The sequence below is a fragment of the Semicossyphus pulcher genome, unplaced genomic scaffold (assembly GCF_022749685.1).
Source record: "Semicossyphus pulcher isolate SPU_LCO1_2020_fin unplaced genomic scaffold, fSemPul1.0.p SCAF_12, whole genome shotgun sequence".
Classification (NCBI taxonomy): domain Eukaryota; kingdom Metazoa; phylum Chordata; class Actinopteri; order Labriformes; family Labridae; genus Semicossyphus; species Semicossyphus pulcher.
This window is the reverse complement of record NW_027211626.1, coordinates 28,868,303-28,892,522: the sequence shown is the minus strand read 5'-3', so window position 1 is coordinate 28,892,522 and position 24,220 is coordinate 28,868,303. Positions and strand designations below refer to the sequence as shown.

General features: G+C 40.3%; 2 protein-coding genes across 3 annotated transcripts in view; one reads left to right on the top strand and one right to left on the bottom strand.

Annotated features, from left to right (window-relative positions):
• The first annotated feature begins 5,071 nt into the window (after positions 1 to 5,071).
• Positions 5,072 to 22,793, top strand: vrk2 (VRK serine/threonine kinase 2). Of its 2 annotated transcripts, none has more exons than XM_069658729.1 (14): positions 5,072 to 5,180; positions 5,764 to 5,895; positions 6,154 to 6,209; positions 7,710 to 7,779; positions 8,552 to 8,639; positions 9,951 to 10,059; positions 10,332 to 10,424; positions 10,774 to 10,906; positions 14,989 to 15,109; positions 15,820 to 15,878; positions 18,661 to 18,839; positions 20,309 to 20,455; positions 21,370 to 21,597; positions 22,109 to 22,793. In XM_069658729.1, the coding sequence occupies exons 2-14, from the start codon at positions 5,769 to 5,771 to the stop codon at positions 22,487 to 22,489; spliced, it is 1,791 nt and encodes a 596-aa protein (XP_069514830.1). In that variant the 5' UTR covers positions 5,072 to 5,180; positions 5,764 to 5,768; the 3' UTR covers positions 22,490 to 22,793. The 2 variants fall into 2 exon arrangements, with proteins under 2 accessions (XP_069514830.1, XP_069514829.1); XM_069658728.1 differs by having other exon boundaries at positions 5,072 to 5,204.
• The window catches only part of fancl (FA complementation group L), a 30,811-nt gene continuing 28,471 nt past the window's right edge, over positions 21,881 to 24,220 (bottom strand). The window contains exon 14 of the mRNA XM_069658730.1: positions 21,881 to 22,579. Within this exon, the coding sequence (XP_069514831.1) occupies positions 22,544 to 22,579 (36 nt within the window). The 3' untranslated portion in view covers positions 21,881 to 22,543. The remainder of the gene's footprint in view (positions 22,580 to 24,220) is intronic.

Sequence of the window (24,220 nt, the reverse complement as noted above, 5' to 3'; positions counted from 1 at the left end):
CAGCCTTTGGTAACAGTGTAGAAGCAGAGTTTCAAACCAGAAAGAGACAGTAACTTTGGAAGGCGTTGAATTGATTGTGTACCTTGAACTGCTGAAGTCTCAAACTAGTTTAAGATGAGGATTAAGATGAGATTTTTGCACAACCCATCTCTTACATCAGAATGACTTTGGGAAGAGATCTCACAGACGGTGTGGACAGCAGAAGCGCTTACAGCCATCAAGAACTCTCACATACAATGGCTTTATAGAAAAATGTATCTAGCCATTTAGTCTTGCAAAAGACAGGTAAAACAAGAACAGCCAAAACTCCCAAGTTTCCTGGATCCTAAATTTCCTGGTGAATACCTACGATTTCAAACTTCGGGCCTCCATGTTGTAAGACAGGATTTGTCCAACCAGACATCACCCATGGCATCAGAATTATTTTAACAGGGCTGAGTTACAAGGTTAAAAATATACGTAGAGCCCATTCTCACTCCTAACTCATCAAATATGCTGCCATATTTGACTTGGACAGTGGCCAAATGCTTTAAAATGAATTCAGTTTTTTTATGTGGCGTTGAAGCCATGTCAGCAGTATTAAGAGCTTGCGAGTCTTCTTAAAGTTCGCTTGGCAACTTTAATGCCTTGCACATGCACACCGACCAAACTGCTTTATTTGGAGAGTTGTGAGTGAGAACTCGCTGCAACACCACACTGAATTGAGGATGTACACATTTGTAAACAGATGTTACAGAAGGACTATGCAATTAAACACATTCCTGAGCCAATTAGACATAAGTTCTGTAAATAGCCGGTATTCAGATGCTATAGGCGCTACAGTGCAATAATTAGGCCACATTCATTGGAAGTGTTGTTCAATTGATCTTCAGACAAACAGCCCACATGACTTAGAGCTCATCTTCAATCCAAAGCAGACCCTGTTTCCCCCAGTTTTCCTTATGACTACCTGATGTTCAACCAGTGATGTTTTATTTTCTTCCTTTCATAGCAGAATCCTTGAGTCTTAAATTAGGCCCTGAGGGTGCCTGCAGATCGATAGGCTCCCTGCAGGTGCAGACCGACAGGAACAACAAGAGAAAGCATTTTCTCTCCCCTTTCATCGGAATAAAACAGGCTTGATTGGGAGCGATGAGTGGAGAGAAATGCGTGAGTTCCTGTCCACCACCGGTTCTGGCGTTACACTTGTTCCTGCAGCCTGTGTTCATTAGCCAGGCGTGGTATTGACCATGTTGTACAGCAAAACGGAGATCAAGCTGGGTTACAACAGGGACGTCTGAATTCCTGAAAACAAACTGTTATTGATTCGGGTAAGTAAGTTGAATAAGCAGTATACAAGAGGCTGCTTTGAAGGCCCAATCCCATGTCAGAAACCAGCACCACCTCTGCTTCCATTTTACTGCATGTTGCTGCTAACATCAACTGCCCTTATTGACTATTTGGAGTAGTCATGTATAGGTGGAGCACACTGTAGTACTGAGTGTAACAAGGCTGTACAAGGACATGCGTGAAACTACATTTTTTACTCAGCGGGATAAAATTCTTGGAATAATCTGCTCTTTTAAGCAGGGCAACACATGGCAATTCATAGGCAGGGAACTCTCAGCAAGAATTAGGCCTTAAAATGAATAATAATATTTTGAATATTACTGAATAACAAAATTAATGAATAAAAAAAGTATTTTATGCAGGGGCAGACTCAGTTTGCTAGAGAGCGACACAACTGAGTTGTAAACAGCATTTATTGTACTTGTAGAGAAAAAAACACTCATCAATAAAAGCATAGCCACTGCAGCTTATGTTCGGATAACTTCTTATAAGAAGGAGTTCATGCAATATTTTTATATGAAGAATTTATGAGTATTTTTCAATTAAGATGATTTAATGATTACAGTTAACAGTTACAGTTTTTTTTTTTAGAGGTACCTTTATGCTTTAGAAAATACTGTAGAAGATCCCTTCACATAACACTGGGACGAGCTGAGTAAATTAAAAATAACAATCATATTGAGAACTGTTATCTTAGGGCCCGATCAGACGGGCGGCTGAATCTCAGTGAGTCGGTCATCTCTCAATCGGAGAGTTGGGGGTTTGATTCTTGATTGCTACAGTCCACATGTCGAAGTGTCCTTGGGCAAATGACAGGAGAAGAGAGGAGGAGATTGGCATAGTGAATGTGCCATGTAGTGTGAAAGCAATTTGAGTGTTTCAGAAGACGCTATATAAGTACAGTCCATTTACCACTTTAACACCTACATATACGTATAAGGGACAATCATTTTCTAAATGAACACCATGCGGTATACACAAACACCTGAAAGTAGAAATTGTGACCATGAACTCATTAGGAAATCATCTTCTGGAAAACTTACATACAATCAAAATATTTTTCAGAGTCGCCCCCTACTTACAAAGAAGAGGGGTTTAAGATACCTCTCATTGGCTTCCTATTTGATACCAAGAACTTACAACCACTTCTTATATTTAATCCATGGTAGTAAATGTAGAAGAGGACTGCCATATTTCATGCTCCCTGCTCAAAATGAGCACAAATTCAAAGTTTTAGGTCATCACGATGAAATTACAGATGTATATACCAAGAGTGGAGCAGGAACAATGACATGTAACTTCGAAAATGTTAATTATAGCTTTCTTTATGTTTGCTCCATGCATGATAGGCAACAGGTCACAAGCTTTTTGTCACATTAGATAGCCAATAATCAAAGATCAGATGTCTCAAAACATTAACTTCATTTATGATTTACCTTCATGTACTGAAAATAGTTAAAGATTCTCAAGCATAATCAAAACAATACGGCTGGGTATATCTTACATCTGACCTTGATGGCAGGGGAAACAGACCTGAAGGAGTTATATTGTGTCTTAATTTGCAAAAAATAAAAAATAAAATGAAATATAAATAAATAAAAATAAAATAGATACTCAGGTGCCATTTACTGGTGGCCAGAAATGCATATTTATTAAATGTCAATTTGTCCCCAACTCTATTCAAGGACTGACTAGGAACACTTGATGAATGAAAAACCTCTCAAACACAGCTGGGTGCAGTTCATTTGCAAATGCTAAGGTTGCAAACAAATCCCTTTCAGACCCTGTCTGTAGAGGCTTTTACAAATCCCTGCAGATTTTTTAGAAATAAATTGCAACAAGGAAGTGACATCAACAGCATTTAAGGTGAAATAATCAAATATTTAGTCAGCAAACAATGTTTTTATTTATTTAAGGTTATCTAATTCTGCTACAATGATTTTTAAACTTTTTATTAATCTGTTAAATTAATTAGGCTACCCTTAATACCAAGTTGTTTTTCCTCTCTTATTATTTCATTAAGTGGACTTTATGTAACAGCACAATATTTCCAAAAGTAAAGAAAAATAATCAATAATATGTAAGGTTTTGTGATCTGCTTGGGTTTGTTCTGACTCCAACATTTCAAACAACCATGTTTTGTGTGGAGACAACATTCAATAAAGGACCTTGATCCAGGAAGGTTGTTTTTGTGGATTTATTTAAAGAGTCCGATACAATAGAGCTCATTGTGCTCTCATGAGCAGACTGCAAATAAGCCCGAGCAGAACTTCGGAGTTGCTGCATTCACTCGCTGGAGTCTCTGTTTCTGTATCCTCAACAGAGACTCAAAGAAACCACATGTGTAAAGCTTTTCTTGATTTACAACATGTAAAGATCATCTTTTGCTTAGGCCTGCTACCGTTACACGCACTGACAAATACACATCCATGCAACTTGAGAGTGGCTGCAGGTCACGGCCCCACATAGGAAATGCACTCCACAGCAGATTGACCATATCCCTCAGAGGACCACAACCATATGTACCTGATAAGTAAAGGGCCACCAGCCCTATCGCTGCCTATAGCATGAGTCAGCAAAGCCGTTTTTACATTGCAAATCCGCCGTAGCGCCATAAGGAAGCTCTGCCTCTGTCATTTTAGCTTGGACCAAGCAACGGCAGCATAATGCCACCCCAGTGTGTTACATAGTGTTCTAGCTTTGCGGAAGCGGAACTGCGCGTGCTTCACATACACGCACACAGCACTGTGCTGTCCTGCCGGCTCCGTCAGTTACACTGACGCCATCTTGCCTCTGTTACTATCTCCGAAGCTGGCTCTGAGGTGGAACGACTTCACCCCACCATTCCGCCTCTGTGCGTTTTACGTAGAAGACGGGGTGTAAAGTGTAAAGGGGGCTTGAACTTACATCCTTTTTGACGATGAGTAAGGGCCCGATCAGACAGGACGCGCTTTGCAGGCTGTAAAACGCTTTCCCTACTGTTGTTAAGGCAACCACCGAATCATTAGCGGTCATTAACCTAACCGTTACATTGTAAACCGACAGAAGGCTTGCCTCTCCTTTCATCCGATTGGACAATGAGAAAAAACGCCCATGACGTTGGGCGCTTTTCTGCTTTGAGTTGAAGTTTTTTCAACTCGAGGCGCTCGGAGCGTTTCCTCAAAAACGCGAGGCCGATGAGCGGAAAAAAGTGCGGCGCTCTGCAAAGCAAAAGCAAAAGTCCTGTCTGTTCAGGCCCTAAAGCATGTTTTTACCACTACATCTTGATGTACTGATTTTAATAGAACTATTTTCCCATACCATTACATTAGTCCCTTCTGTTCTATTTTTGTATATGGATATTAAAAATGAATATTAACTGCATTGAGGTAATCTATCTGTATGTAAATTAACAAAGTGCCTATTTAGTTGTTGTTTATGTTTGCCTTAGTCATAGATGATCAAATCTTTTTACTAATAACAATACCTTTAAAAGTATCTATGAGGTTCTAAACCTTAAGCTTGAGTAAATCAAACAACTGATGAATATATCAGGTTTAAAATGAAGCCTATCATTGTAAAAGTGATCCTTTAATTCCTCTGAAACTAAATCACATCTGCTGAGTAAATGATACTGGGGATTCCCGTCTCTTCTGCTCCTCTATTGGCTATTGGATTTTTCCTCGCACGCAATTGGCTGTGCAGCGTAGCGGGAGGGACAACTTTCCGGAAGTGAAACGGTTTTGTTTTCGTTTCTCACCGGGCCACTGTTTGTGGGAAAAGACTAAACGTTGGAGTTTTAATAACGAAAGCTGGTCGATATGTTTCTTCACAAAAAGCTCAACTGACTACGAACGGCTTGGATTCCCTCCGTAAGTCGGTGGATATATTAGCATGTGAGTTGTTAAAACAATTATTAACATTTGCTTCTTAACAGCTAAATACAATGTAGTTTGGGTGCTACACACGGTTACAACGTTGTTTACTAGAGTTATTTATGATCAACTTCCGTTTGTTTAACGGATTTCGGTTATTTGACAGACAACTGCCATCATTTCATGTAACTTAACAAACAGGTAATCTGCAAAGGTACATAGCCAGTTGGACATACTAGACACTCATTTAATCCTGACGTTCCACTCTTCAAGTTGGCAAAAACGATATCAGGGATAATTATCACCTGTATCATACATACATACATACATGTACATTTGTTAATGAGCAAATCTCATGTCAGATGCTTAAAGCTGAATTTTGGAATGGTGATTGTGGAAGTTGTCTTTAACTTGTACAGTAAAGAACTGGATGTTTTAATGGCACAGAGCAGAACTGTTCCAGCTGGCTGTTGTACAGGTTGGACCTGATTTGTTTAGTTTGCTCTCCTGTAACGAAATTGCCTTCTACCTTATGTATTTCCTGATATTTTCTTACAAACATTTTCTGAAACTTTTTTAGTTTTCATGGCACCAAAAAAGACCACGTTACCCAAACCGCTGCCTGAGGGCTTCATACTGACCGACTCAGAGAAGAAGAAATGGAGGCTTGGTAAAATCATCGGTCAAGGTGGCTTTGGACTGATCTATCTTGGTAAATAGCACATTATGGCTGATGACACACATGCACACAACCTGAACATTTGACCTCTGTCACATACCGTAGTATGCACTATCATGTAATAATAATACTATCATAATCTTCGTGTCTTTCTCTCTAAGAAACATACTTGGTTTTAGGGAGACTCTATTCTGGTGTTTCTCTTTATTGTGTCTATGTAACATGATGTACCACAGCTATATAGCCTGCATTTTATCTCATGAGTTCTCATTGTATTCTGTTTTCTTAAAGCCTCCCAGGATGTGGATAGACCTGTTGCAGAAGACACTGACTACGTCATTAAAGTGGTGAGTACATTTGTGCTGCACACAGTCGGGCAGCATCTAACCTTTGAAACCATTTTCTTGTCCCCAAATCCTAGATTGCTGTTTTAATTTTCCTGTGAGGAGTTTTTCGCTGGTTATGAAACAGACTGAAATTAATTCTGATTACTCTATATGACCGACAAAAGCAAACCAGACCATCAGCAACAAGACTTATTATTTATATATATATTTTTGTGTCTGAAACCACTGGTAGGGGGTAGGTGGCGGACAAAGTGGTTAACTGCATGCTGCCTTTGATTACATTTTCCAGGGCACAAATTTAAAGTGAGTGATACTTATGTAAGAAAGTACGACAATATGTTTTGTTACAACACTACTTAAAGATGTACATTACAAAATCAGCAAAGAGATCAGAGGTACGGCTTTGTCACAGGGGTCTGCTTTTACACTACATATCACATTCACCCATTCACACACTGATGGCAGAGGCTGCTACATAAAGTGCCCAACTGTCAATCAGATATCAGTGGGGGGTTCAGTGTCTTGCCCAAGGACACTTCGACATGTAGCCTGAGGGAGCTGGGGATCAAACCTCCGACCTTCCGATTGAAAGGCGACCGACTCTACCACTGAGCCACAGCCGCCCTAACTGTCGTTTAAACTCGTCACAAACAGAAAGTTCCTGACAGGAGCTTTAATTCTTTCTTTATGATTTAAGCACATTTTGTACGTATTTTAAAGGTATTCAAGATTTAATGAATGTCAGTAAGTAACAATGCCCTAACAGCAGTCTGTGCTTGATGCAGAAAGCAGTTGTTACAATGGTTACTACCAGTAATATATGGAAGTTTAAAATGTCTAAAGCAAAGTGATGTTTCCCCTTTTTTCATTTTAAACGCAAGAGTGAGGATGTTGAGAGAATTGCAACATAAAACATTTGACTTTGCAGCAAAATTTGACTTGAACTGGTGTGACCACTAGCCAATGCACTTTCTTTAGGGTTAGTAGAGTAATCCTAGGATAGCACAGATGTGTTGCACAGTCACTTGTTTTTGGATTGTATTTCCTGTTAAACAGTTTGGGAGTGCTTTCAGTATACTATGCGAGGGGGCTGAGTGAACAAATAATGATTGCAGGTTTTGCAGGCCTTGGACTGTATTCCCATTCAAAGTAACAGTTTTCATTAATAAGTTCAGATGATGCTGCAGCTATTCCCTTGCTCTCTCTTTTTGTCACTATAATTCCACCACACCTTAGTAATTTAGACCCCAGAATGTGTAAAAGTAGGGCCAAGGTTTAAAAATACTGTGTGTGTGTGGGGGGGGGGGGGGGGGGGGGGATAAAGCTAAAAAAAGAATAGACTGCGCAACCAGTTTTATTAGCACAAATGGTATGATGTATTAGTTGGGCTAATCATTTTATTAAATGCTCAGACAATAATGAATAAGTGTATTTTGTCTTCCCAGTGCTTCTTTAACCAGTGATAATGAAAAAGTGAATAATGTATGCTTGTGTGTGCAGGAGTACCATGAGAATGGCCCTCTGTTCAGCGAGCTCAAGTTCTACCAGAGGGCAGCCAAACCAGAGAGCAGTGAGTAGCACCACCCGTCCAGCGCCTCGGCAGCTCGCTGGAGCACGAGTGTGTTTGACTGATGAAGTGGCCGCAGACACAGAGGCTTAGCTGCCTGCCGCACCGTAATTAATAATAAGCCAAAGCAAACATGCACCTCGGTGGCAGTTAGCCCCCCTCTCTGCGCTTGTCTGAGCTCTCCAACGCCTTCGTTTGGAGAGGAAGCCACTCACACGTAATGATGGCCCGGCCTCCGCTGAGCCCCTGACCACCTGCCAGCCTGGTTGAGCGCCAGTCAGGCCAGCCGCCATAGACTGTAGCCCCGAGCCAGGCCTACTGCTTTGTCTGGGGCCTGTGTGTGTCTGTGTGTTTGTGTTTGCAGTTGTTCTCACCCTCAGTAGTGTAACATATTTGAAAGTAAGCTTTAATACATTTTCAAAGACAAATTGGAATTCTGGACCGACTTTGGCTTCTTTTCATGCAGGTAGAGGCTTTTGTTCAGATAACTCTTGGAAATGAAGAGGTGTAACACTTGGGGTTAGTTCAAGGTTAGAAACCCATTAGACTCTCATTAAAAGTTTTAATAGCTGCCAACCTTTACTTTTAGACTTATTCTCAGTGCCACTAAGAGGTCTAAGGGTTTCTGCTTCCTCAATACAGCCATTGTGATGTGAGTTTTAATCTAGTTGGTGGTTTGACTCCTGTTATTCAGTCTATTCAGACACCAATATAAGTGTGAAAATAGAGATGTGCACTCACAACTTGACATAATATATATATTTTTTCTTAACAGTGCTACAATGGAAGAGAAGCAGGAAACTGGACTTCCTGGGTGTCCCGACATACTGGGGATCAGGGCTTGCTGAGAATAATAACCTCAGGTATTTCAAATACAATATGTATTTTCTTTTATAAATCTGAATCTTTTAAATATTTTCTTCTGTTTCTGCATGTGGACAAATCAGGAACCTTTCAAATTATAGATGTAACAACTCAGTTAAAGTTGGCAGTACTTTCAGTCCTTCTATTTTGATATTTCTTCACTGCAAATGAAGTAGTAAGTTCTTTAGGCATCCTGACAGAATACAAAGAAAAAATAATAAGTTTTCTTATCAGAAATGTTCTGCTCCCTGGCAACGTCCCTCTATCCACTGTCACTTTGTTTAGATTTTGTATAGAGACATCGTATAGATTGCTCCTCATGATCAGTGCTTTTATTGGGAGAGTGTCGATAAATAGAAAGAGGGCTTCCAACAAAAGATGCTCAAAATGTTGCACCTCTACCTCTGCTCTGCTTGGGTCACTATGGACATTCCTGTAGAGACAATTTAAACAAACTGGTTTTGTCACCAAAGCTCACATGCATTGCGTTCAGTTATTATTTTCACCTCCTTATAGTGGACGAATGGTTCTACATGTCTTTATGAGATTTTGTTTTCCTGAGTCTTAATGCTTAACTGTTTTAGAGTTTTCTAAATATGTCACCAGTGTTGGATATACTATATTATAGTATATTTTAGGATATTTTATAGCGTTTTCTTGTGAATAATAAATTAAAGTTGTAATCTCAAAGATCTCTGAAGTTTCATTCTCTTTGGCGGCACTAATGACTGTATATAAAGATGGACGGTCCGCACGCTGGTGTATTTAACAGCAGAACAGCTTCTTCTGAGGTTAACGTTCACAGATATAAACTTACGTCCTAGACCTCTACTCTACTAATCCGGAACAGATCGACTGCAGGAGCCGTATTTGTCAACAGAGCTGTCAATCATCCTTTTTATAGCATCAAATAACTAATTTAAACTTAACTTGTCAGAAAAATGAACACTTGGACGTAAATCAGTAAAAAAGTCGCACCAGACACTCAGTCTTAAATACTGCAAATGTAAAGGCTTTCATCAGTGGGCCATAGGCTCAGTCACCATTGTGTTACCTCATTCGGTGATAGATAGAGACTTAAAAGACATTTATTTACGTGAAAATCTTCGAGATGATCACTTTAAATATCGTACCTTTCTCCACTTTCACTTCACTAACTTAGTAGGACTCAGTACCTTGGGGTGATTTGGCAAGTAAAACCTCAGTTTAAGTTTCATGATATTAAAGTAATTGTGACTTTGAACTCCATGACATATGGGATATGATTCAGAAACAGGAAAAACAAGTGTTTTTTTCTCTCTCCCTTGCAGGTATCGTTTCATGGCCATGGACCGCCTAGGCAGGGACCTTCAAAAAATCTGCGAGCAAAACAGAGGTCGACTGAAGAAGGCCACTGTGCTCCAGCTTGGCCAAGGACTGGTGAGGTCATCTTCTTGAATAAAAGGCAGACTGTATTTTGTGTTCATTGATTATTGTTCAAAGCAGCTGGATTGAGCTGGAACTCAAGCAGCTCAGATGGAAAAAACTCAGGGTCAAAGGCCACTTTAACAGATAATGACCCCTTTTAACCATGAGGTGAATAGAATATGCCTCTGTCATTGTAGGTACACTCCAATATCTTTACAATCTGCTCATCATAACTCTCATTTTTCTTTTCGTCTGTATTTGCTCTGTTTTGTGATTCGTGTCAGGTGGCTGTACTGGAGTATATTCATGAACATGAGTATGTTCATGCAGACATAAAAGCTGCCAACCTCATGCTGGGTTACAAAGACCCTGAACAGGTGAGTCCACCATCGACCTCTGTAATTATCCTGCATGTGCACAGACGTGAGGTCTGCTCTATGCTACAGCATATACACTTAGACACAACACAATAGAGGGCTATGCTTCTATGGGCTACTTAGTTATCAGGTACCGGTTTTATTTAGGATTAATAAAACCAAATAACAATCTATTTCTATCATGGCTTTGTAATAATTACTAATGTGTGTGTTCTGTTTTGTGCTTTTTTCCTAATGTCATTTAAAGGTCTTTGTGTTCTTAATGCTCTGTTTTTAACTGTGCAAAACACTTTGACTTGCTCTATGTGAATGGTGCTTCATAAATAAACTTGGTTTACCTTGCCTTTAGGTGTACCTCGCAGACTACGGGCTATCCTACAGATACTGTCCTGATGGACTGCACAAAGATTACAAGGAAAATCCCAAGAAGGGCCACAACGGAACCATCGAGTACACCAGCCTTGATGCTCACAAAGGCCTTGGTAAGCCCTCTGATGCATAAGCATGTGGCAGTCTAGTTCATGAAGAGTTCTTGTGCTGCAGCAATCGCAATGGGAAACCGAGTACATTTTCTTCACTTGGGAGCAGAAAACTGTTCAGGGAGTCAGTTAGCTGCATGACACATGCTGTTTAAGATAAAATGCACACTTCTCTCAGAATCAGTAATATTGTTGGTCAAAATGTCCACTGGAAAATATGACCCGAATATCAATCAGTAGCTCAGTAATTAGCGCCCTAGAAAAGTTGATCTAGTACAAATCGTTACGTCGGTTGCGTAGGTTTCCTGTGACGCTGCGTAACACATTCACAATAGCCAGAATTTAGCTATGTAAACAGGGTTTATATTAACCCGACCATAAGATGTGTCCTTTCAGTTGGAAGTCTTTGCTTGTCAATACATGTAAAACAGTCTCTCTGCCCCGCCACCCTCAGCCTCCCTTGGCTGATATTGGGAAAACATTAAATGGCAAATTGCCTACATGCTCCCCCTCTTCATTGACCATCGATTCTACATCTGCAGCCCCTGCTGAATACCCCTGCACCGCCTCTGTTTAACAATTCCCTAATTAGCTGAAGTCATAACCTGCATCGTGTATTCATCCCCCATTAATTAAGAGCTTTGATGTTTGGTTAGAGCGAGGCCCTAGCCACAGATAACCTCTATGAGCTCCACGCAGGCCAACTCCACTCCCCTCAAGTTCGATAATGTGAGTTAGCATGGCTCAGACTGCCTAATCACCATGGTAGTGTTTCTATCAACACGATCAATAAGTAAAAGAGGGGCAGAAAATGTCCCCGTCAGCAATAACCATCAGATGGAATTTCTTTCGATTTTAATATGATTTTGAAAGAGGGAGGGAAAGAGCAGGAGAATATACCTCTTTTTATTCTACATGAAAGAACTCAATGAAGGATAAAGCATCCTTTCTGCTAAGAACTCTTATTGCAAACCTCAGAAAAATCATGCAAAGAGCTATAAATTACACACATCTGACCCGCCGCCACAGTCTTGAAAATAGTCTAAACAGAAAATGAGCTGTTATTTAAACTCGGATAATTAAAAGTTATGAATGTGTATTTTCACTTATCACTGCGTGATGAAATCGAGAGTGTATTTTCTGCTGTCCATGAAACTGAGGACCAGACCCATATATGCCTTCCCCTCACCTGATGGCACCAATCCCCACGAAGGTGTTGACAGGTTGCCATGGTGAGGTTTGGTGAACGCAGCTGCCGACTGGCAGGCCTTTGAACCCAGAGCTAAACGGTGTAATTATAACCATTCGGTGGGCGTCCAGCGGACAGAAGACCGTCTCCAAACGACAAGACTGTGAAGCACAAGGGTTAAGAGTGTGACACTGCAGCATGCTTTAGGGAATCTGAATAACAATAGGAGATAATTAACAACAACACCACCACTGCCTCACCTCCCTGTCTAAAGCATGTAGAGAACGTGTGAGAGAGAGTGTGTGTGTTTGTATGCATTGTATGTGTGTATTTTTCAGGGAACGTCCCTTTGAGAGCTGTTTAAGTGTGTATGTGTACGCACATGCATATCTTTCTGCGCCACTGTCTTTTGTCTCCCCTCATATGAGTGCAAAGCGCATTAAATACAGAAGAGCAGACACACAAAACACTGTTATGAGCTCCAATAAGGTGCCCAGAGCACGCACGGAGGGCAGCAGCGCTTAATGTAGTTGTTGATCTCTTTAATTGTTAATCTATTATGATGCTCTGGGAGTTAAAACACTTTTTCCTGTGTCAGTACCACATGTATATTTCATCTTTATTCTCCTGTAACAGGCTCTCAGTAGCAATGAAGTGTTGTGTAATTATTAACAACACACAATAATGCTGACTTAATGCATACTTTACACCCACAAGGGCAGACAGACCTAACGCACATTATCAGAGTTGTAAATTTGTCAGGTAACAGAAAATGTCATATTTGGAGGAAATGTAGAGTTGACAGATTCCGCTGAAGGTTTGTGCATACCTGAAAAAATGCTGACTTACTTTACATACAGAGAATATTAGTGAGGGAGCCAGATTGATTATATATAAAGACACATTTCAAAGCCATATTTTTCATTTTTCATTTGTAAAAAATGAAAAAATATTTATTCAATAAATAATGGTGTTTTTTGTGGAGAATAACAATCCTGCCTAAAATAACACTGATCCAAGAGGTTGAAAAAATGAACCCCCAACATTTGTTCATACCATTAAAGTTGTACAACACCAAAACTCGAGGACAACTGTTATCATCACTCTTCTTAAACCTTTCCTGTACAATGTCAACATCCTCTTTAAACACCTCTCCCATTCTAATCATCCTCATTGATCGTGTAGCCTCCCTTCTGGGTCCAAACTGTTTTCCAAGCTAACCCTAAAGTTTTTTTAGGCACAACACTCAACATTTTTTTCTTTTCTTCCTCTCTTTCCTCATCAAAACATCCATGTGTCCTCATATCTTTACTCAGATTTGGATGACTTAAATTTTATAAACTAAAAATGTGTTAGTGTGTAATCAGATTACAGCCCATCCATTCCATGTAATCTGGTCCCGTGTGGCAGTGACCATGCTTCCTCTTTAGACCAGCCTGTTGGCTGCAGAGGATCAATGCATGCCGTGGCTCAGGGAGGAGATTTCTCCCCTCTGATGGAGCCAGTCGATAGGTAATTTCTCCGGAGACGTGTGGCGGCCGTTGCAGTATTGAGTTGCTAAAACTCCCCGGGCTCGACCCCTCTGGAAGGACTTGGTCGACAAGTATTGATAGACCTCACACATTAATGGAGACCCCTGCAATCAAACACACTCACAATAAGATGCAAACACACTCCAGACTTGTGCTTAAAGAAAACTCAGTACACATTTTTTACGATTTTTATGATTTTTGCAGATACGCAGCTCTACTATTCTACATATTTTACTACTTTTACTTTACCACAACTGCCAACTATCAAAGGAAATATTTGTCTCCCCAACAATTTGATCTTTCCTACAGCTTGAGTTTTGAAGAATTAGACGAGGATTGGGTTGTTGTCTGTAACTTTCAAGTTTAGACGTGAAAGTGGCTTCAGATTCTGACTTTTGGAGACTGTGAGTGTATCAAGCTCATACATGTTAGAAAGGGGTCAGCAGGGCACTATGTTGAAGGTTGAACACGTAACTTGGAACCAAAATTAAATCCTAAGTAGTAGTAAGTAAATCTAAGTTCATAATTATAATCATCCTATTCTACAGTATAAATCTCATTCTGTCAGGGCTGGATTCACTTGACCAGAGCTTGAAGGGGAGGTATTATGCTAATTTCATTATACTATTATACATACTATATATACATATTTTACTCTGTGATACCTGTGGAGTAGCTTGGCATGATTTACAGTTTACATTTTTTCTGAATCATTTTTCTCAGGCTGGTGCTCTGTGCAGGCCCTCATACAGCCTCTGCCTGAAACATCTCAGTCAGCTATGTCCCTTTAAGAAACCCCGCCCCTACAAGCCCACTGTCTTCTGATTGGCCAGCCCTCCGAAGCCTGCTGAGGTTGCAGTCAGTGATGTCGCAAAGTGCAGAGTGTAGAAAAAACTGTGTGAAACCTGGCATCACAGCAGCCTACAGACTGAGCTGAGAAGCCTGGGGATTACTCCAACATACTTTTACCTACAGATTCATGTATAGTCTGGACATCCAACAATGTAACGTTATATATAGATATATATAGATATATATATATCTTGTGAAACATCTGTAAATCAAAAGCAGAGATCCGATTTTTCAACAAATTTACATCATCAACAGGCGCCAACTTGTTGGCCCAAACAATGTCCCACTGACTGTTGACCTGGTATAAGAGATGAATTAATTAGTGTCTGTCTGCTAGGTTTTTGATTTATACATCTTTGTTTCCCTTTTTATTTCCCTCCTGCTTTTTTTAAATTATTCCAGAGATAGGAAAAATATGTTATTTCCCGAAGGAGGATCTATGGGTTGAAAAACAAGAAGCTTTTAAAAGCTTGTTAAATGTATGATTTTTTTCTCCTTTCTGTCTTTTGCAGTTCCATCTAGACGTGGTGACCTTCAGATTTTAGGCTTTTGTCTGCTACACTGGTTATGTGGATCTCTGCCTTGGGACAATGTTCTCAAGAACCCAACTGAGGTCCAAGAAGCCAAGGCCAGGTAGGAAATCACTGACACATTTTGTACAGCAGAGACCTAACTTAATAAACCATTTAGCCAGGTACTCTCTGGGAGAGGTTGTATGTGTCCTAATATGCATTCATAGCCACAATTTACCCTATAAGTTTGTGAAAGTGTAAATTACAGAGCCTGTGAGTCTATGTGAGTAATCAATGCAGCTGTTTTCTAAGGCAACATAGCATGTAGAAAAAAAGAGCGTTGAATAGTGTTGCCATTTTCAAAGTCTTTTCACATTTCCATTCCTTTAATTAATTTTCCATAGTTCCATAGCAACTAACTCGAACTCCAATGTGAGAATGACCTAAGTCTGTATTCTTTGGGGCAACTTTAGATGATGCAAAAAGAAGTCGAAAATTATGAAAATCTATGAGAAAAGGACCCTTCTTATATGTATTACCTCAGTTAACACAGTCAATTTATCTTCTCAGTCACTATTGTCAAATTAAAATAGACAATAAAGCAGGGTATGCCTTAAGGCGTGACTACTTTGCGATTCACTGGTCACAACCATGGCAACCTGAAAGATGTTACTTTCTGCTTCCAGTTGACATTTAAGTAGATATCTTTTAAATTCAGATGCCTTATATGAGCAAACAGTAAAACAACCTTTTACTACCCCTGAACTCCATCTGTCATGATGTTTCTCTTCCACTTTTTCACTGGTTTATTTACTTTTCCTCCTCACTCAGACTGATGGATAATCTGCCAGAGTCAGTCCAACAGCTGTCAGTGAGCGGAGCCAGCACAGGTAAGGACCACTAGGCACTTTATGCAACAGGGCATCATTTAAACTTTAAACAGAACATTTTGGACTTCAGACGACAAGCCTGTGGAGAGGAGAAGGATCTCTGTGTCTAATCTTCTGCTCTTTTTGTGGAGAGCCAGAGGTCAAAGGTCAAAGCCAAAACTAACTTAGATACCGGCAGATATGAAAAGGGTATGTTGGTAATAGCTGTAGTGTATAGTGTAGAATAGTGTATAGTGTAAGTATTGAAAAGTTATTCTTAGCAACATTTTTAGTCATAAATAGTACTAGTAAAGTTTATTTGGTATAGCACCTTTCACAGAGCAGTCACAAAGTGCTTCACAAAATGTTACAATAACAGTAATATATTACAATAATAGTAATAACAATCATAAAAAAATTAAAATGAACAGAAATTCTATGAGAAAAAGCCAGTTTGAAAAGGCGTGTCTTAAGTTTCTTTTTAAAAGCGTCAGTAGAAACTGCAGAGCGGATATGCAGAGGATGGGTGTTTGAGCCACAAATTCAAAGGCACAATCACCTTTTGTTTTCAGTCAGACACGAGGGACGACAAGTAGACCCTTGTCAGAAGACCGGAGGGATCAACAGGTGATGTAGGGATGGAGCAGGTCAGAGATGTATACATGTGCCTGATCATGCAGGGCTTTAAAAATGAAAACAACATCTCTAACTCTCGCTTAACGCTCGTGAGACAATGCATTTTAGTTTGGCAATGCGGGTTAATGGTGATGCTCTTTGATCAACATATGATTCCAAGATTTTTGAGATTTGATTTTATAGCAGATGAAAGGGGTCCAATACACTTGGCAACCTTGGAAGCAATGCTATCAGAGGCACTGATAAGGACCTCCATCTTATTAGTATTTATCTGAAGGCAGTTAATCCTTAATGGCAGACAGACAGTTGTGCGAAACAGTAAGTTTGTCAGTGTCATCAGGCTTAAAAAATAGGTGCAGTTAAATAGATCATAATGAAGAATGTATAATGGTCAAATGTTCTGTTTTAAAACAGAAGTGCACATAATTCAATAAATAATGGTGTTTTTTGTGGAGAGTAACAATCCTGCCTAAAATAACACTGATCCAAGAGGTGGAAAAACAATGCAAAACAAACTGAATCAGTAGATGCCTTGTTTGTCAGCATCCCCCTGAACACACAGCTTCAGAGATCCCAGGTTTTTTCTGTCTTGACAATCACGAGAATTATTGTGTAATTCTCATGTACCCCAAAAGTCTATTAGGATGTATTTCAACTGGCCAAAAAGGTACATTGATGTTGGTTGTGGGTCTTTGTAGGATGGCGCTGCATTGTTTTTTCCCCCTAGAACCCTCAGTGTTAGGACCCTAAGGTTGCTGGACTGGGAGGCATTGCTGGAATGAAAGATGGGGCTGCAAATCTTCATGCTGGGCTTATGCCAGTTTGAACATGGCCAACAACAAACCTGATGTGATACTTTAAAATATTGTTTCTGAAGACACCATTTTTATGAGGCTTTATGTCTATTTGTATATAAGAGCATGGTCTTTCAGTTTAAGTAAGTCATTGATTTTAGGTTGAACTTTTTAATGCTTTTCTTCATAACCCTGCCGTGGCACTCAAAAAGTCCCTGCTTGAGCTTCGATTTGCTCTGTTAATGCTCAAACTGTGTGCTTATACTCTGATAAGAAGTTTCTTGCACAGATTTGTGGTGAACAAGCTTCAATCCTCCTCAGTGTGCTCAAGCTGCTTCTGTGGGTTTCTGAAATATGTGCTCTCAGATTTCTGCTCTACATTTTTTTTAGTGCAACAACCCTGTCAATCCCTGCGCAGTGTAGCATTGAACAATGCATTTTGAACTTTGCTTTACTTTTAGAGCATCCTGTATGGGCTGTTACTCTCACTTCAGCAATAGTGTAGGGACTATGTGCAAGGGCAAGGTTTTGAAGGAAAGCTTTACAAAATGTGAACTTAAAATAAACAAGCAAGGTTCTCTAATTGAAGTGCACACAATAAAATAAAAATAGGTTTTAAAGCCCTGTGTTAAAATGTATTATTGCCTAAGAGTCTGTAGAAACAAGTGGAAAAAAACGGACTTCATGAAGATAATATCTTCATCCTGCCAAAGTCACAGAACCGAAGCTTCCCCCTACAATAACACGCTCCATCCCCCCCTCAGTTACCTGAAGCTCCTGAATAACTTTGTAGAAACTAAACAGCTGTCCCATTGACACGCCTTTCAAAGTTTGTCGTGTTTTATCTCTCCTCTTTATGGAGAGGTCACTCCTGTGTGAGGGCTTAGTGTGTGATGTATAGTTGGGGCTGGGTGCTCCTCTGCTGACAAGGCCCGGCTGCCCGCCTCAGATAAGAGCCAGAGAATGCATCACCTGTGTGTGTGTGAGAGAGAGATACAAGTTGTACTGGAGTATGTGTCATACACGTCGTTTGGCCAGTGTGTGATGCATGGTGGCTGACTGTGTATGACAATTCCACACACACACTAAATGCATATCCATAGCTGTGCCATGCCTAATCTACCCCCTGTGGGAGATACTACATTGCCAAGTGGTATTATCTGGACCGTGAGACCTTCAGGTTCCTCCTGCCTTTGCTGCTGCATGACTCAGGTCTGCCAGAAATGGTTTTATACTGAGGAGGCAGCATTACTGAGGCCAGTGGCTCAGTGAGTGAAAGCAGTGCAGTGTCTGATAATAGCTTGTGTAACAGTTGACCTCGTATCATTTTTATTTTTTTTGCATTTTGACATTGACTGTGTTTCTGTGTTCAGATGAAGTGGCTGCATTCCTCCTTTATGTGAACACTCTGGACTACCAAGAAAAGCCAGACTACAATCATCTCAAGACACTGTTGGGCAGTGTTGTCACAGCAAGACTTGACTTCTCTATGCCTAAAGGATCTGCAGGAGAGTCCACCACCAAGGGACCAGAGCCCCCCACCAAGGGAAAGGTGAGAACATGACAAGATCAAATCAAGGGTCCAAGGAAAGAGTCTGTTAAGCTGTGTTCAGACCAAAAGCAATGTGAATTTTTCGTTTTGCTTTCCATGAACAAGGTTATTGAAAACAATAAATATTGGCCCTCTCAGACATGTTGGAAAAACCAAAAGCTGTCATGTCATAACAGCTTGGTTAATTTCGCCATCTACACCTTTTTTTAATGCTGAACACTGCAAAGTTTGATGACTTATTAGCTAGGTCCGGATTGCCTTGGCTTGGTACTAGAAATTCTCAACACCAACTATTAGCATTGGGCTTCAGCGCCTGTCCATGCAAGGCAGTTTCACTTAATCGAGCAAAACACAAGTCAGCTACAATCTGCTTTGTGAGGTCTGAGCACAAGACTAGACATGCAACAAACTTTCATAAATGTCAAGTATAATTGAGTGTTTCGGACTCAATCTGAGGACAACAGGAGAATAATGTCGCTGATTTTGCGACACAGCTTCGCACAAATTTCTTGCTCACATTGGAAATTGAATACGTGTGAATTTGAGCCAAATAAAATTCAGCTCAATGACAATAGCTCTGCTGCGTTTTGTGCTTTATTGGCATTTAAGATGGCACTCAAAAAGAAAGTTAGAGGCAGCTAATTTTTGTCTTACTTACTTTGCTATCACTCAGACGCTGACCGGACAGCCTCAGTCATTGTTTTGGAAAAGCTCAGTTTTTCCCGCACTAACTGAACACAGAGCTGACGTATTGAGATTTACACATTACACACTAAATACAAACAGAAATACAGTCAATCAGTCAGTGTGGAAAAGTAGACTTGAACATTTCCTTTTTTTCAGTGAACATTTAAACAGCTTGAACGTTGGTCACAATGATTACTGTTTTCTCTGTTGAGTCTCTTAACCCCAGAGTGGAGAAATGTGACAGTCGTGAAGGGGAGGGTTAATCCGCCCCTAACCCTCCACCCCCCTTTCAGTGAGTGCATTAACCTGGGGCAGGGGGAGGTCTCGAGCTGGAGGAGGACTGTGATTCTCCTCAATTTTGCCACAATCACTTCTTGACCCCTCGGGCCCAGCGAGCGCCCTCTCAATGGCCCAATTTGAAGAAGTTGATGACACGCACTTTCCACAGCGCAGGGCGTCTCCAATTATGCTCCTGATTTCCTCTCCTCTCCTTGTGTCATTTCATTTCCATGCTAAAGTGCTGGCCAGTTTGATCCCTAGTTAAACAGAAGTGGCCATTTACTGGCGGTTTAGCGAGGAGAGTAAATGTCAGCGGAGATAAAGACCATTCAACGGGCACATTTACTGAATCATTGCCACTAGTGTTTTATAAATACGTGATTATTTTATGGATAATTATAGTTATGTTGTAAGGCAAAGTTTTGTTTAGGAGAAACTAAGCTCAGGCAGCAGTAAGGACATGAAAATCTGCAGATCATATCATCCCACCACTGTCTAAGCAGAAAGCAGGACGACCCAGAGGATCCTCCAAAGCCAAAGCTGCAGCCACAGAGGGGGATGATGGACAAGAAGAGGAGAAGAAGAAGCCTAAACCAGTGCCAGCTTGCTACATAAGAGGGCCCCCATTCACAAAACCTCAGCGCCAACAGGTAAGGTCTGATCAATGTTTGACTTAAGTCAACCACAAAGAAGAGATCCCAGATGAAGCTGGCAGTGTTTTCTTATTGCAGTCTTGGTCAGTGATATCTGATATCTTATAGTAAGTTTGAAAAATGATTACAAGAGTGATTGGATCGCTCTTATTATGATGGAGTATTATGGCAAGACATAATAAATAGTTTTTATTTTTTTATTTAGCTTTTTTGGAATATAATTGAAAGTATTATTGCAGTTTCAGTTTACTAGCCACAATTGAAATTAGGGAAGCAGGAAGTTTTTGAGTTTAACCTCAAAATATGAGTGTTTTAATGAAACCTGACTTTATCCTCCACATTTTGAATTTATCTGTAAAAGGCAAAAGAGAAATATCCTCCTCTGATTTAGTTCCACATGAGTTTACACTCGTAGTTCCACATGAATCTTGCAATGTGAAGTTTGATCTCGACCTTTCTAATGAATTTTTAGTTTGTTAGTGTTATTCTGGCACTTGTGTGTTTTAATAGGTTTGTTACCTTCCAACACAAAATGTAGGAAGCACACTTCACTCAAACCAAGCAATTCAGCAGTAGACATGCTCCTGTGTTCTCCATGGTCAGATTGTTTGTTTCAAGAAAAGTATCTTCCCTTTTAAAAAGTTTCTGTGGAATCAGTTTCTTAATGCTGTCAGACACTTACAAGAACAATCTGAGTGTATAAAAAAACCCACCAAAACATATGGATGTTCTTTGATTGGTCACTTTTTCCTCCAAGGATAATGTTGTAGCCATTACAGCCTGTTGCTGTGAAAAAAGGGCCCAGGTATAGACACAGATACATGTTGAAACACGTATTTTATTAACATAAACCAAATCATCCAGTCAAACTTATTGATAAATCAATGATAACCTGCTGTTTTTATTCACAGAAGGAAGATGAAGCTTTACCTGCTGTCAGCAGATCGCTGAGACCAAGGCAGGGGCCTCCAGTGAATTATGAAGAAAATTACAGTGTAGATGAAGAAGATTACAGTGAAGATGAAGAAGAAGAAGAGGAGAAAGTGGAGGAGGAGAAGAAGGAGGAGGCCAGACCCAGGCCCATTCCTGCACGCTATGTGAGAGGCCCTCCGATAGGCCCCAGAGATCAGCCGAAACAGGTTTGAAGCCAACATACGAGAGCTGCCAGACTAGAACTCTGGAGAGAGCGTCTGTGGGAACTTGCTCATGAAGCATGTAACTTTTACTGACATTTCTGCATTTGTCACTTTAATGATTTTATTATTTGTTTTGTCTCTCTGTATTGAATATCCTGTCTGTCTGTGTTGTTGCTGGTGTCTAAGCAGGACTCTCTTGAGAATGAGACCACGTGTCTCAATGACATTACCCGTCTATAGGTTAAATAAAAAAATTAAATAAAATGAAAATGTTACAAACAACACATTTTTATTGTCGGTAAGCTTTTATAAAGGTCGTTAAAACCTGTAGACTTGTTGCGTTGTGTCTTAAGTTTTCAAGAAGCTTACAAAGAAATATTCAAGTATTCAGTTCAATCTACACACAATTGTATTCATTTATGTTCACTTCTTCACATATAGTGTAGTCCAGTAGAAATATTTCAGCAATTGTTATTTATAAAGGAGCAATCACATGAATTACCCTCTTTAACAGAAAACTCAATCCAATTGGAAGTGCTGGAAAACAGAAGACCTCACCGTGACCCCAGGGCGACAGGCGGGACGACTGAACCCACCAAGAAGAAAACACACACTGACAAACTGTGATGTGAAGGATCAAACACATATGGACTCCTGGGAGAGATTTGATGAGAGGCAGCTGTACCACAGAGCAGGCTACAGCCATCGACAGCGGTGGGACAGTGAGTGCAGAGACAGCCGTGGGGAATGGGAATGGTCTAATCATAGAGGTCCAAAACAGGAAGCTGGTCCCACACAGCAGAGGGGACTGTTGTCTTGGTTCGTCTTTGTAAGCGTCTTCCTCTTCCTGGGTGCTGTCCTTGCAGTTTGCCAAAGTGAATTTAAACCCTTTTGAAGAAGTAAACAGGCGATGGATCTACTAAAGCTGACAGGAACGCAAAGTTGCTTCTCAGGACTTCTGGGCTGCCATTTTTACAGTAATGGGCTGAAACAGAAGGAGAATCATCATTTTACTATTTCAAAACCTTTTATCTTTACATATTTTAGGCTCTCATGACTAATAGAGATAATAAAAGTTCTGGATTTGCTGCAGTAAACCACTTCAGTTTCCTCAGCTGGCTGCTGTAATACCCCTTTCCCACTGAAATTAGCACATTGACGCAGGTTTTTCAGACCCGGGAAGACCTGCTTATAGATGCCGATTGTCTATTTTCCCATTGCCAGTGGAGTATACTCCTGTCGGTCTCTTTTCTGCTGCGTTGCCGTCTGACGCCACAAACGTAAACAGTGTAGATGTTACGGTGGTCTTTATTGTATCCATTACTCATTCAGTCTGTTTATCAAACTTGCCGCCGACAAATTTGGAACAATGTTCCAGCGCTGCTTGGACGCAGACGGCTCCCCCAGAGAAGAGCCCTTTCATCTGTATCTGGTGAGTCTTAGTTTCAATGTCAATAGTACACAGAGGCTTCACTCTGCCTAACTACTGCGGTATGAAGCCAAAAAAGAAACTGATTTTCTTGTGATTGACTTTAATTAACGGGTCTGAAGTTTTCCAAAATTACAAAATGATGCAGATTAGTAAAAAGCTTGTGATGAAGCTTTGTCAGGTCTGTCCTCAAGAGGAGAAAAAAACGACCTTAAAATGAGAAGTTTGTGGAACAGAGGTCGCATCGATCATTTCTGATGCATTCAAGGAAGTCAGGAAATCATAACTTTCTCAACTTGAATTTTTGATCAAGAACAGATTGTTGGCTGAACTTGCTGCAGATGTCTGTTTATAGGGATTAATAAGAATCTACATTTTTATGTAGAATCTGCAACAACAAAAAAGTACTTCTACCTCACAGAACACGGGATTTGCTGGTGTACCACAGTCTCAACCTGTGTATTGTTGCGTCACTTTAGAGTGGTTTATGTTTTCTTTGAATCCAACACAACACAATAATACAAAGAAGTTAATTGAAGCGGTAGATCAGGAATGCCAGTGTTCTGTTAGTGTTCTTAGCATTTTTGTCAAAGAAGCCTGGTGGCTGTGAAGAGAGTGACCTTGCAGCTGTCCTTTGTTTCAATAATAAAGTTGTAAGACAGATTCAATAACAATCTTGAGCCTGTCAGTTATAAATACAAGCATCTTTAATGGTGCATTTTCTCTAAAAGAACATGTTGCATCCATCACTGCTCAACTTGTGGCTGTTGGTTGAAGCCATGTACAGGAGCAGTTCCAAAACGTTTTTGTACCTATTTTTAATTTAGACCCAACATGTAAAAATAGGGCCCAGGTTTAAAAATACCCAAATACTCATTCTAGTTAAACGTGGTATGAAGGATCGCTTTGTGTGAAAAATGAAGTGAGCTCTTATTTCTGACTGGACTGCAGATGAAGGACTCCCAAACACACTCAAAAATCATGTGTACAAGTAAAAGTGCCTTTGACTTTGGCTCAATGGCCTGCCGTATTCACAGAAATCCACTAACACATACTTTTCCTTCGGCTTTATACCACCAGAAGTAGCTTCAGTTAGTGACTGAATGCAGCATATTGTCATGAACACACTTAACAGCCTTTCAGCAGAGAGAAGGCTATGTGATGTATAGAGCCATGCTAATTAAGAATCCTGAATAT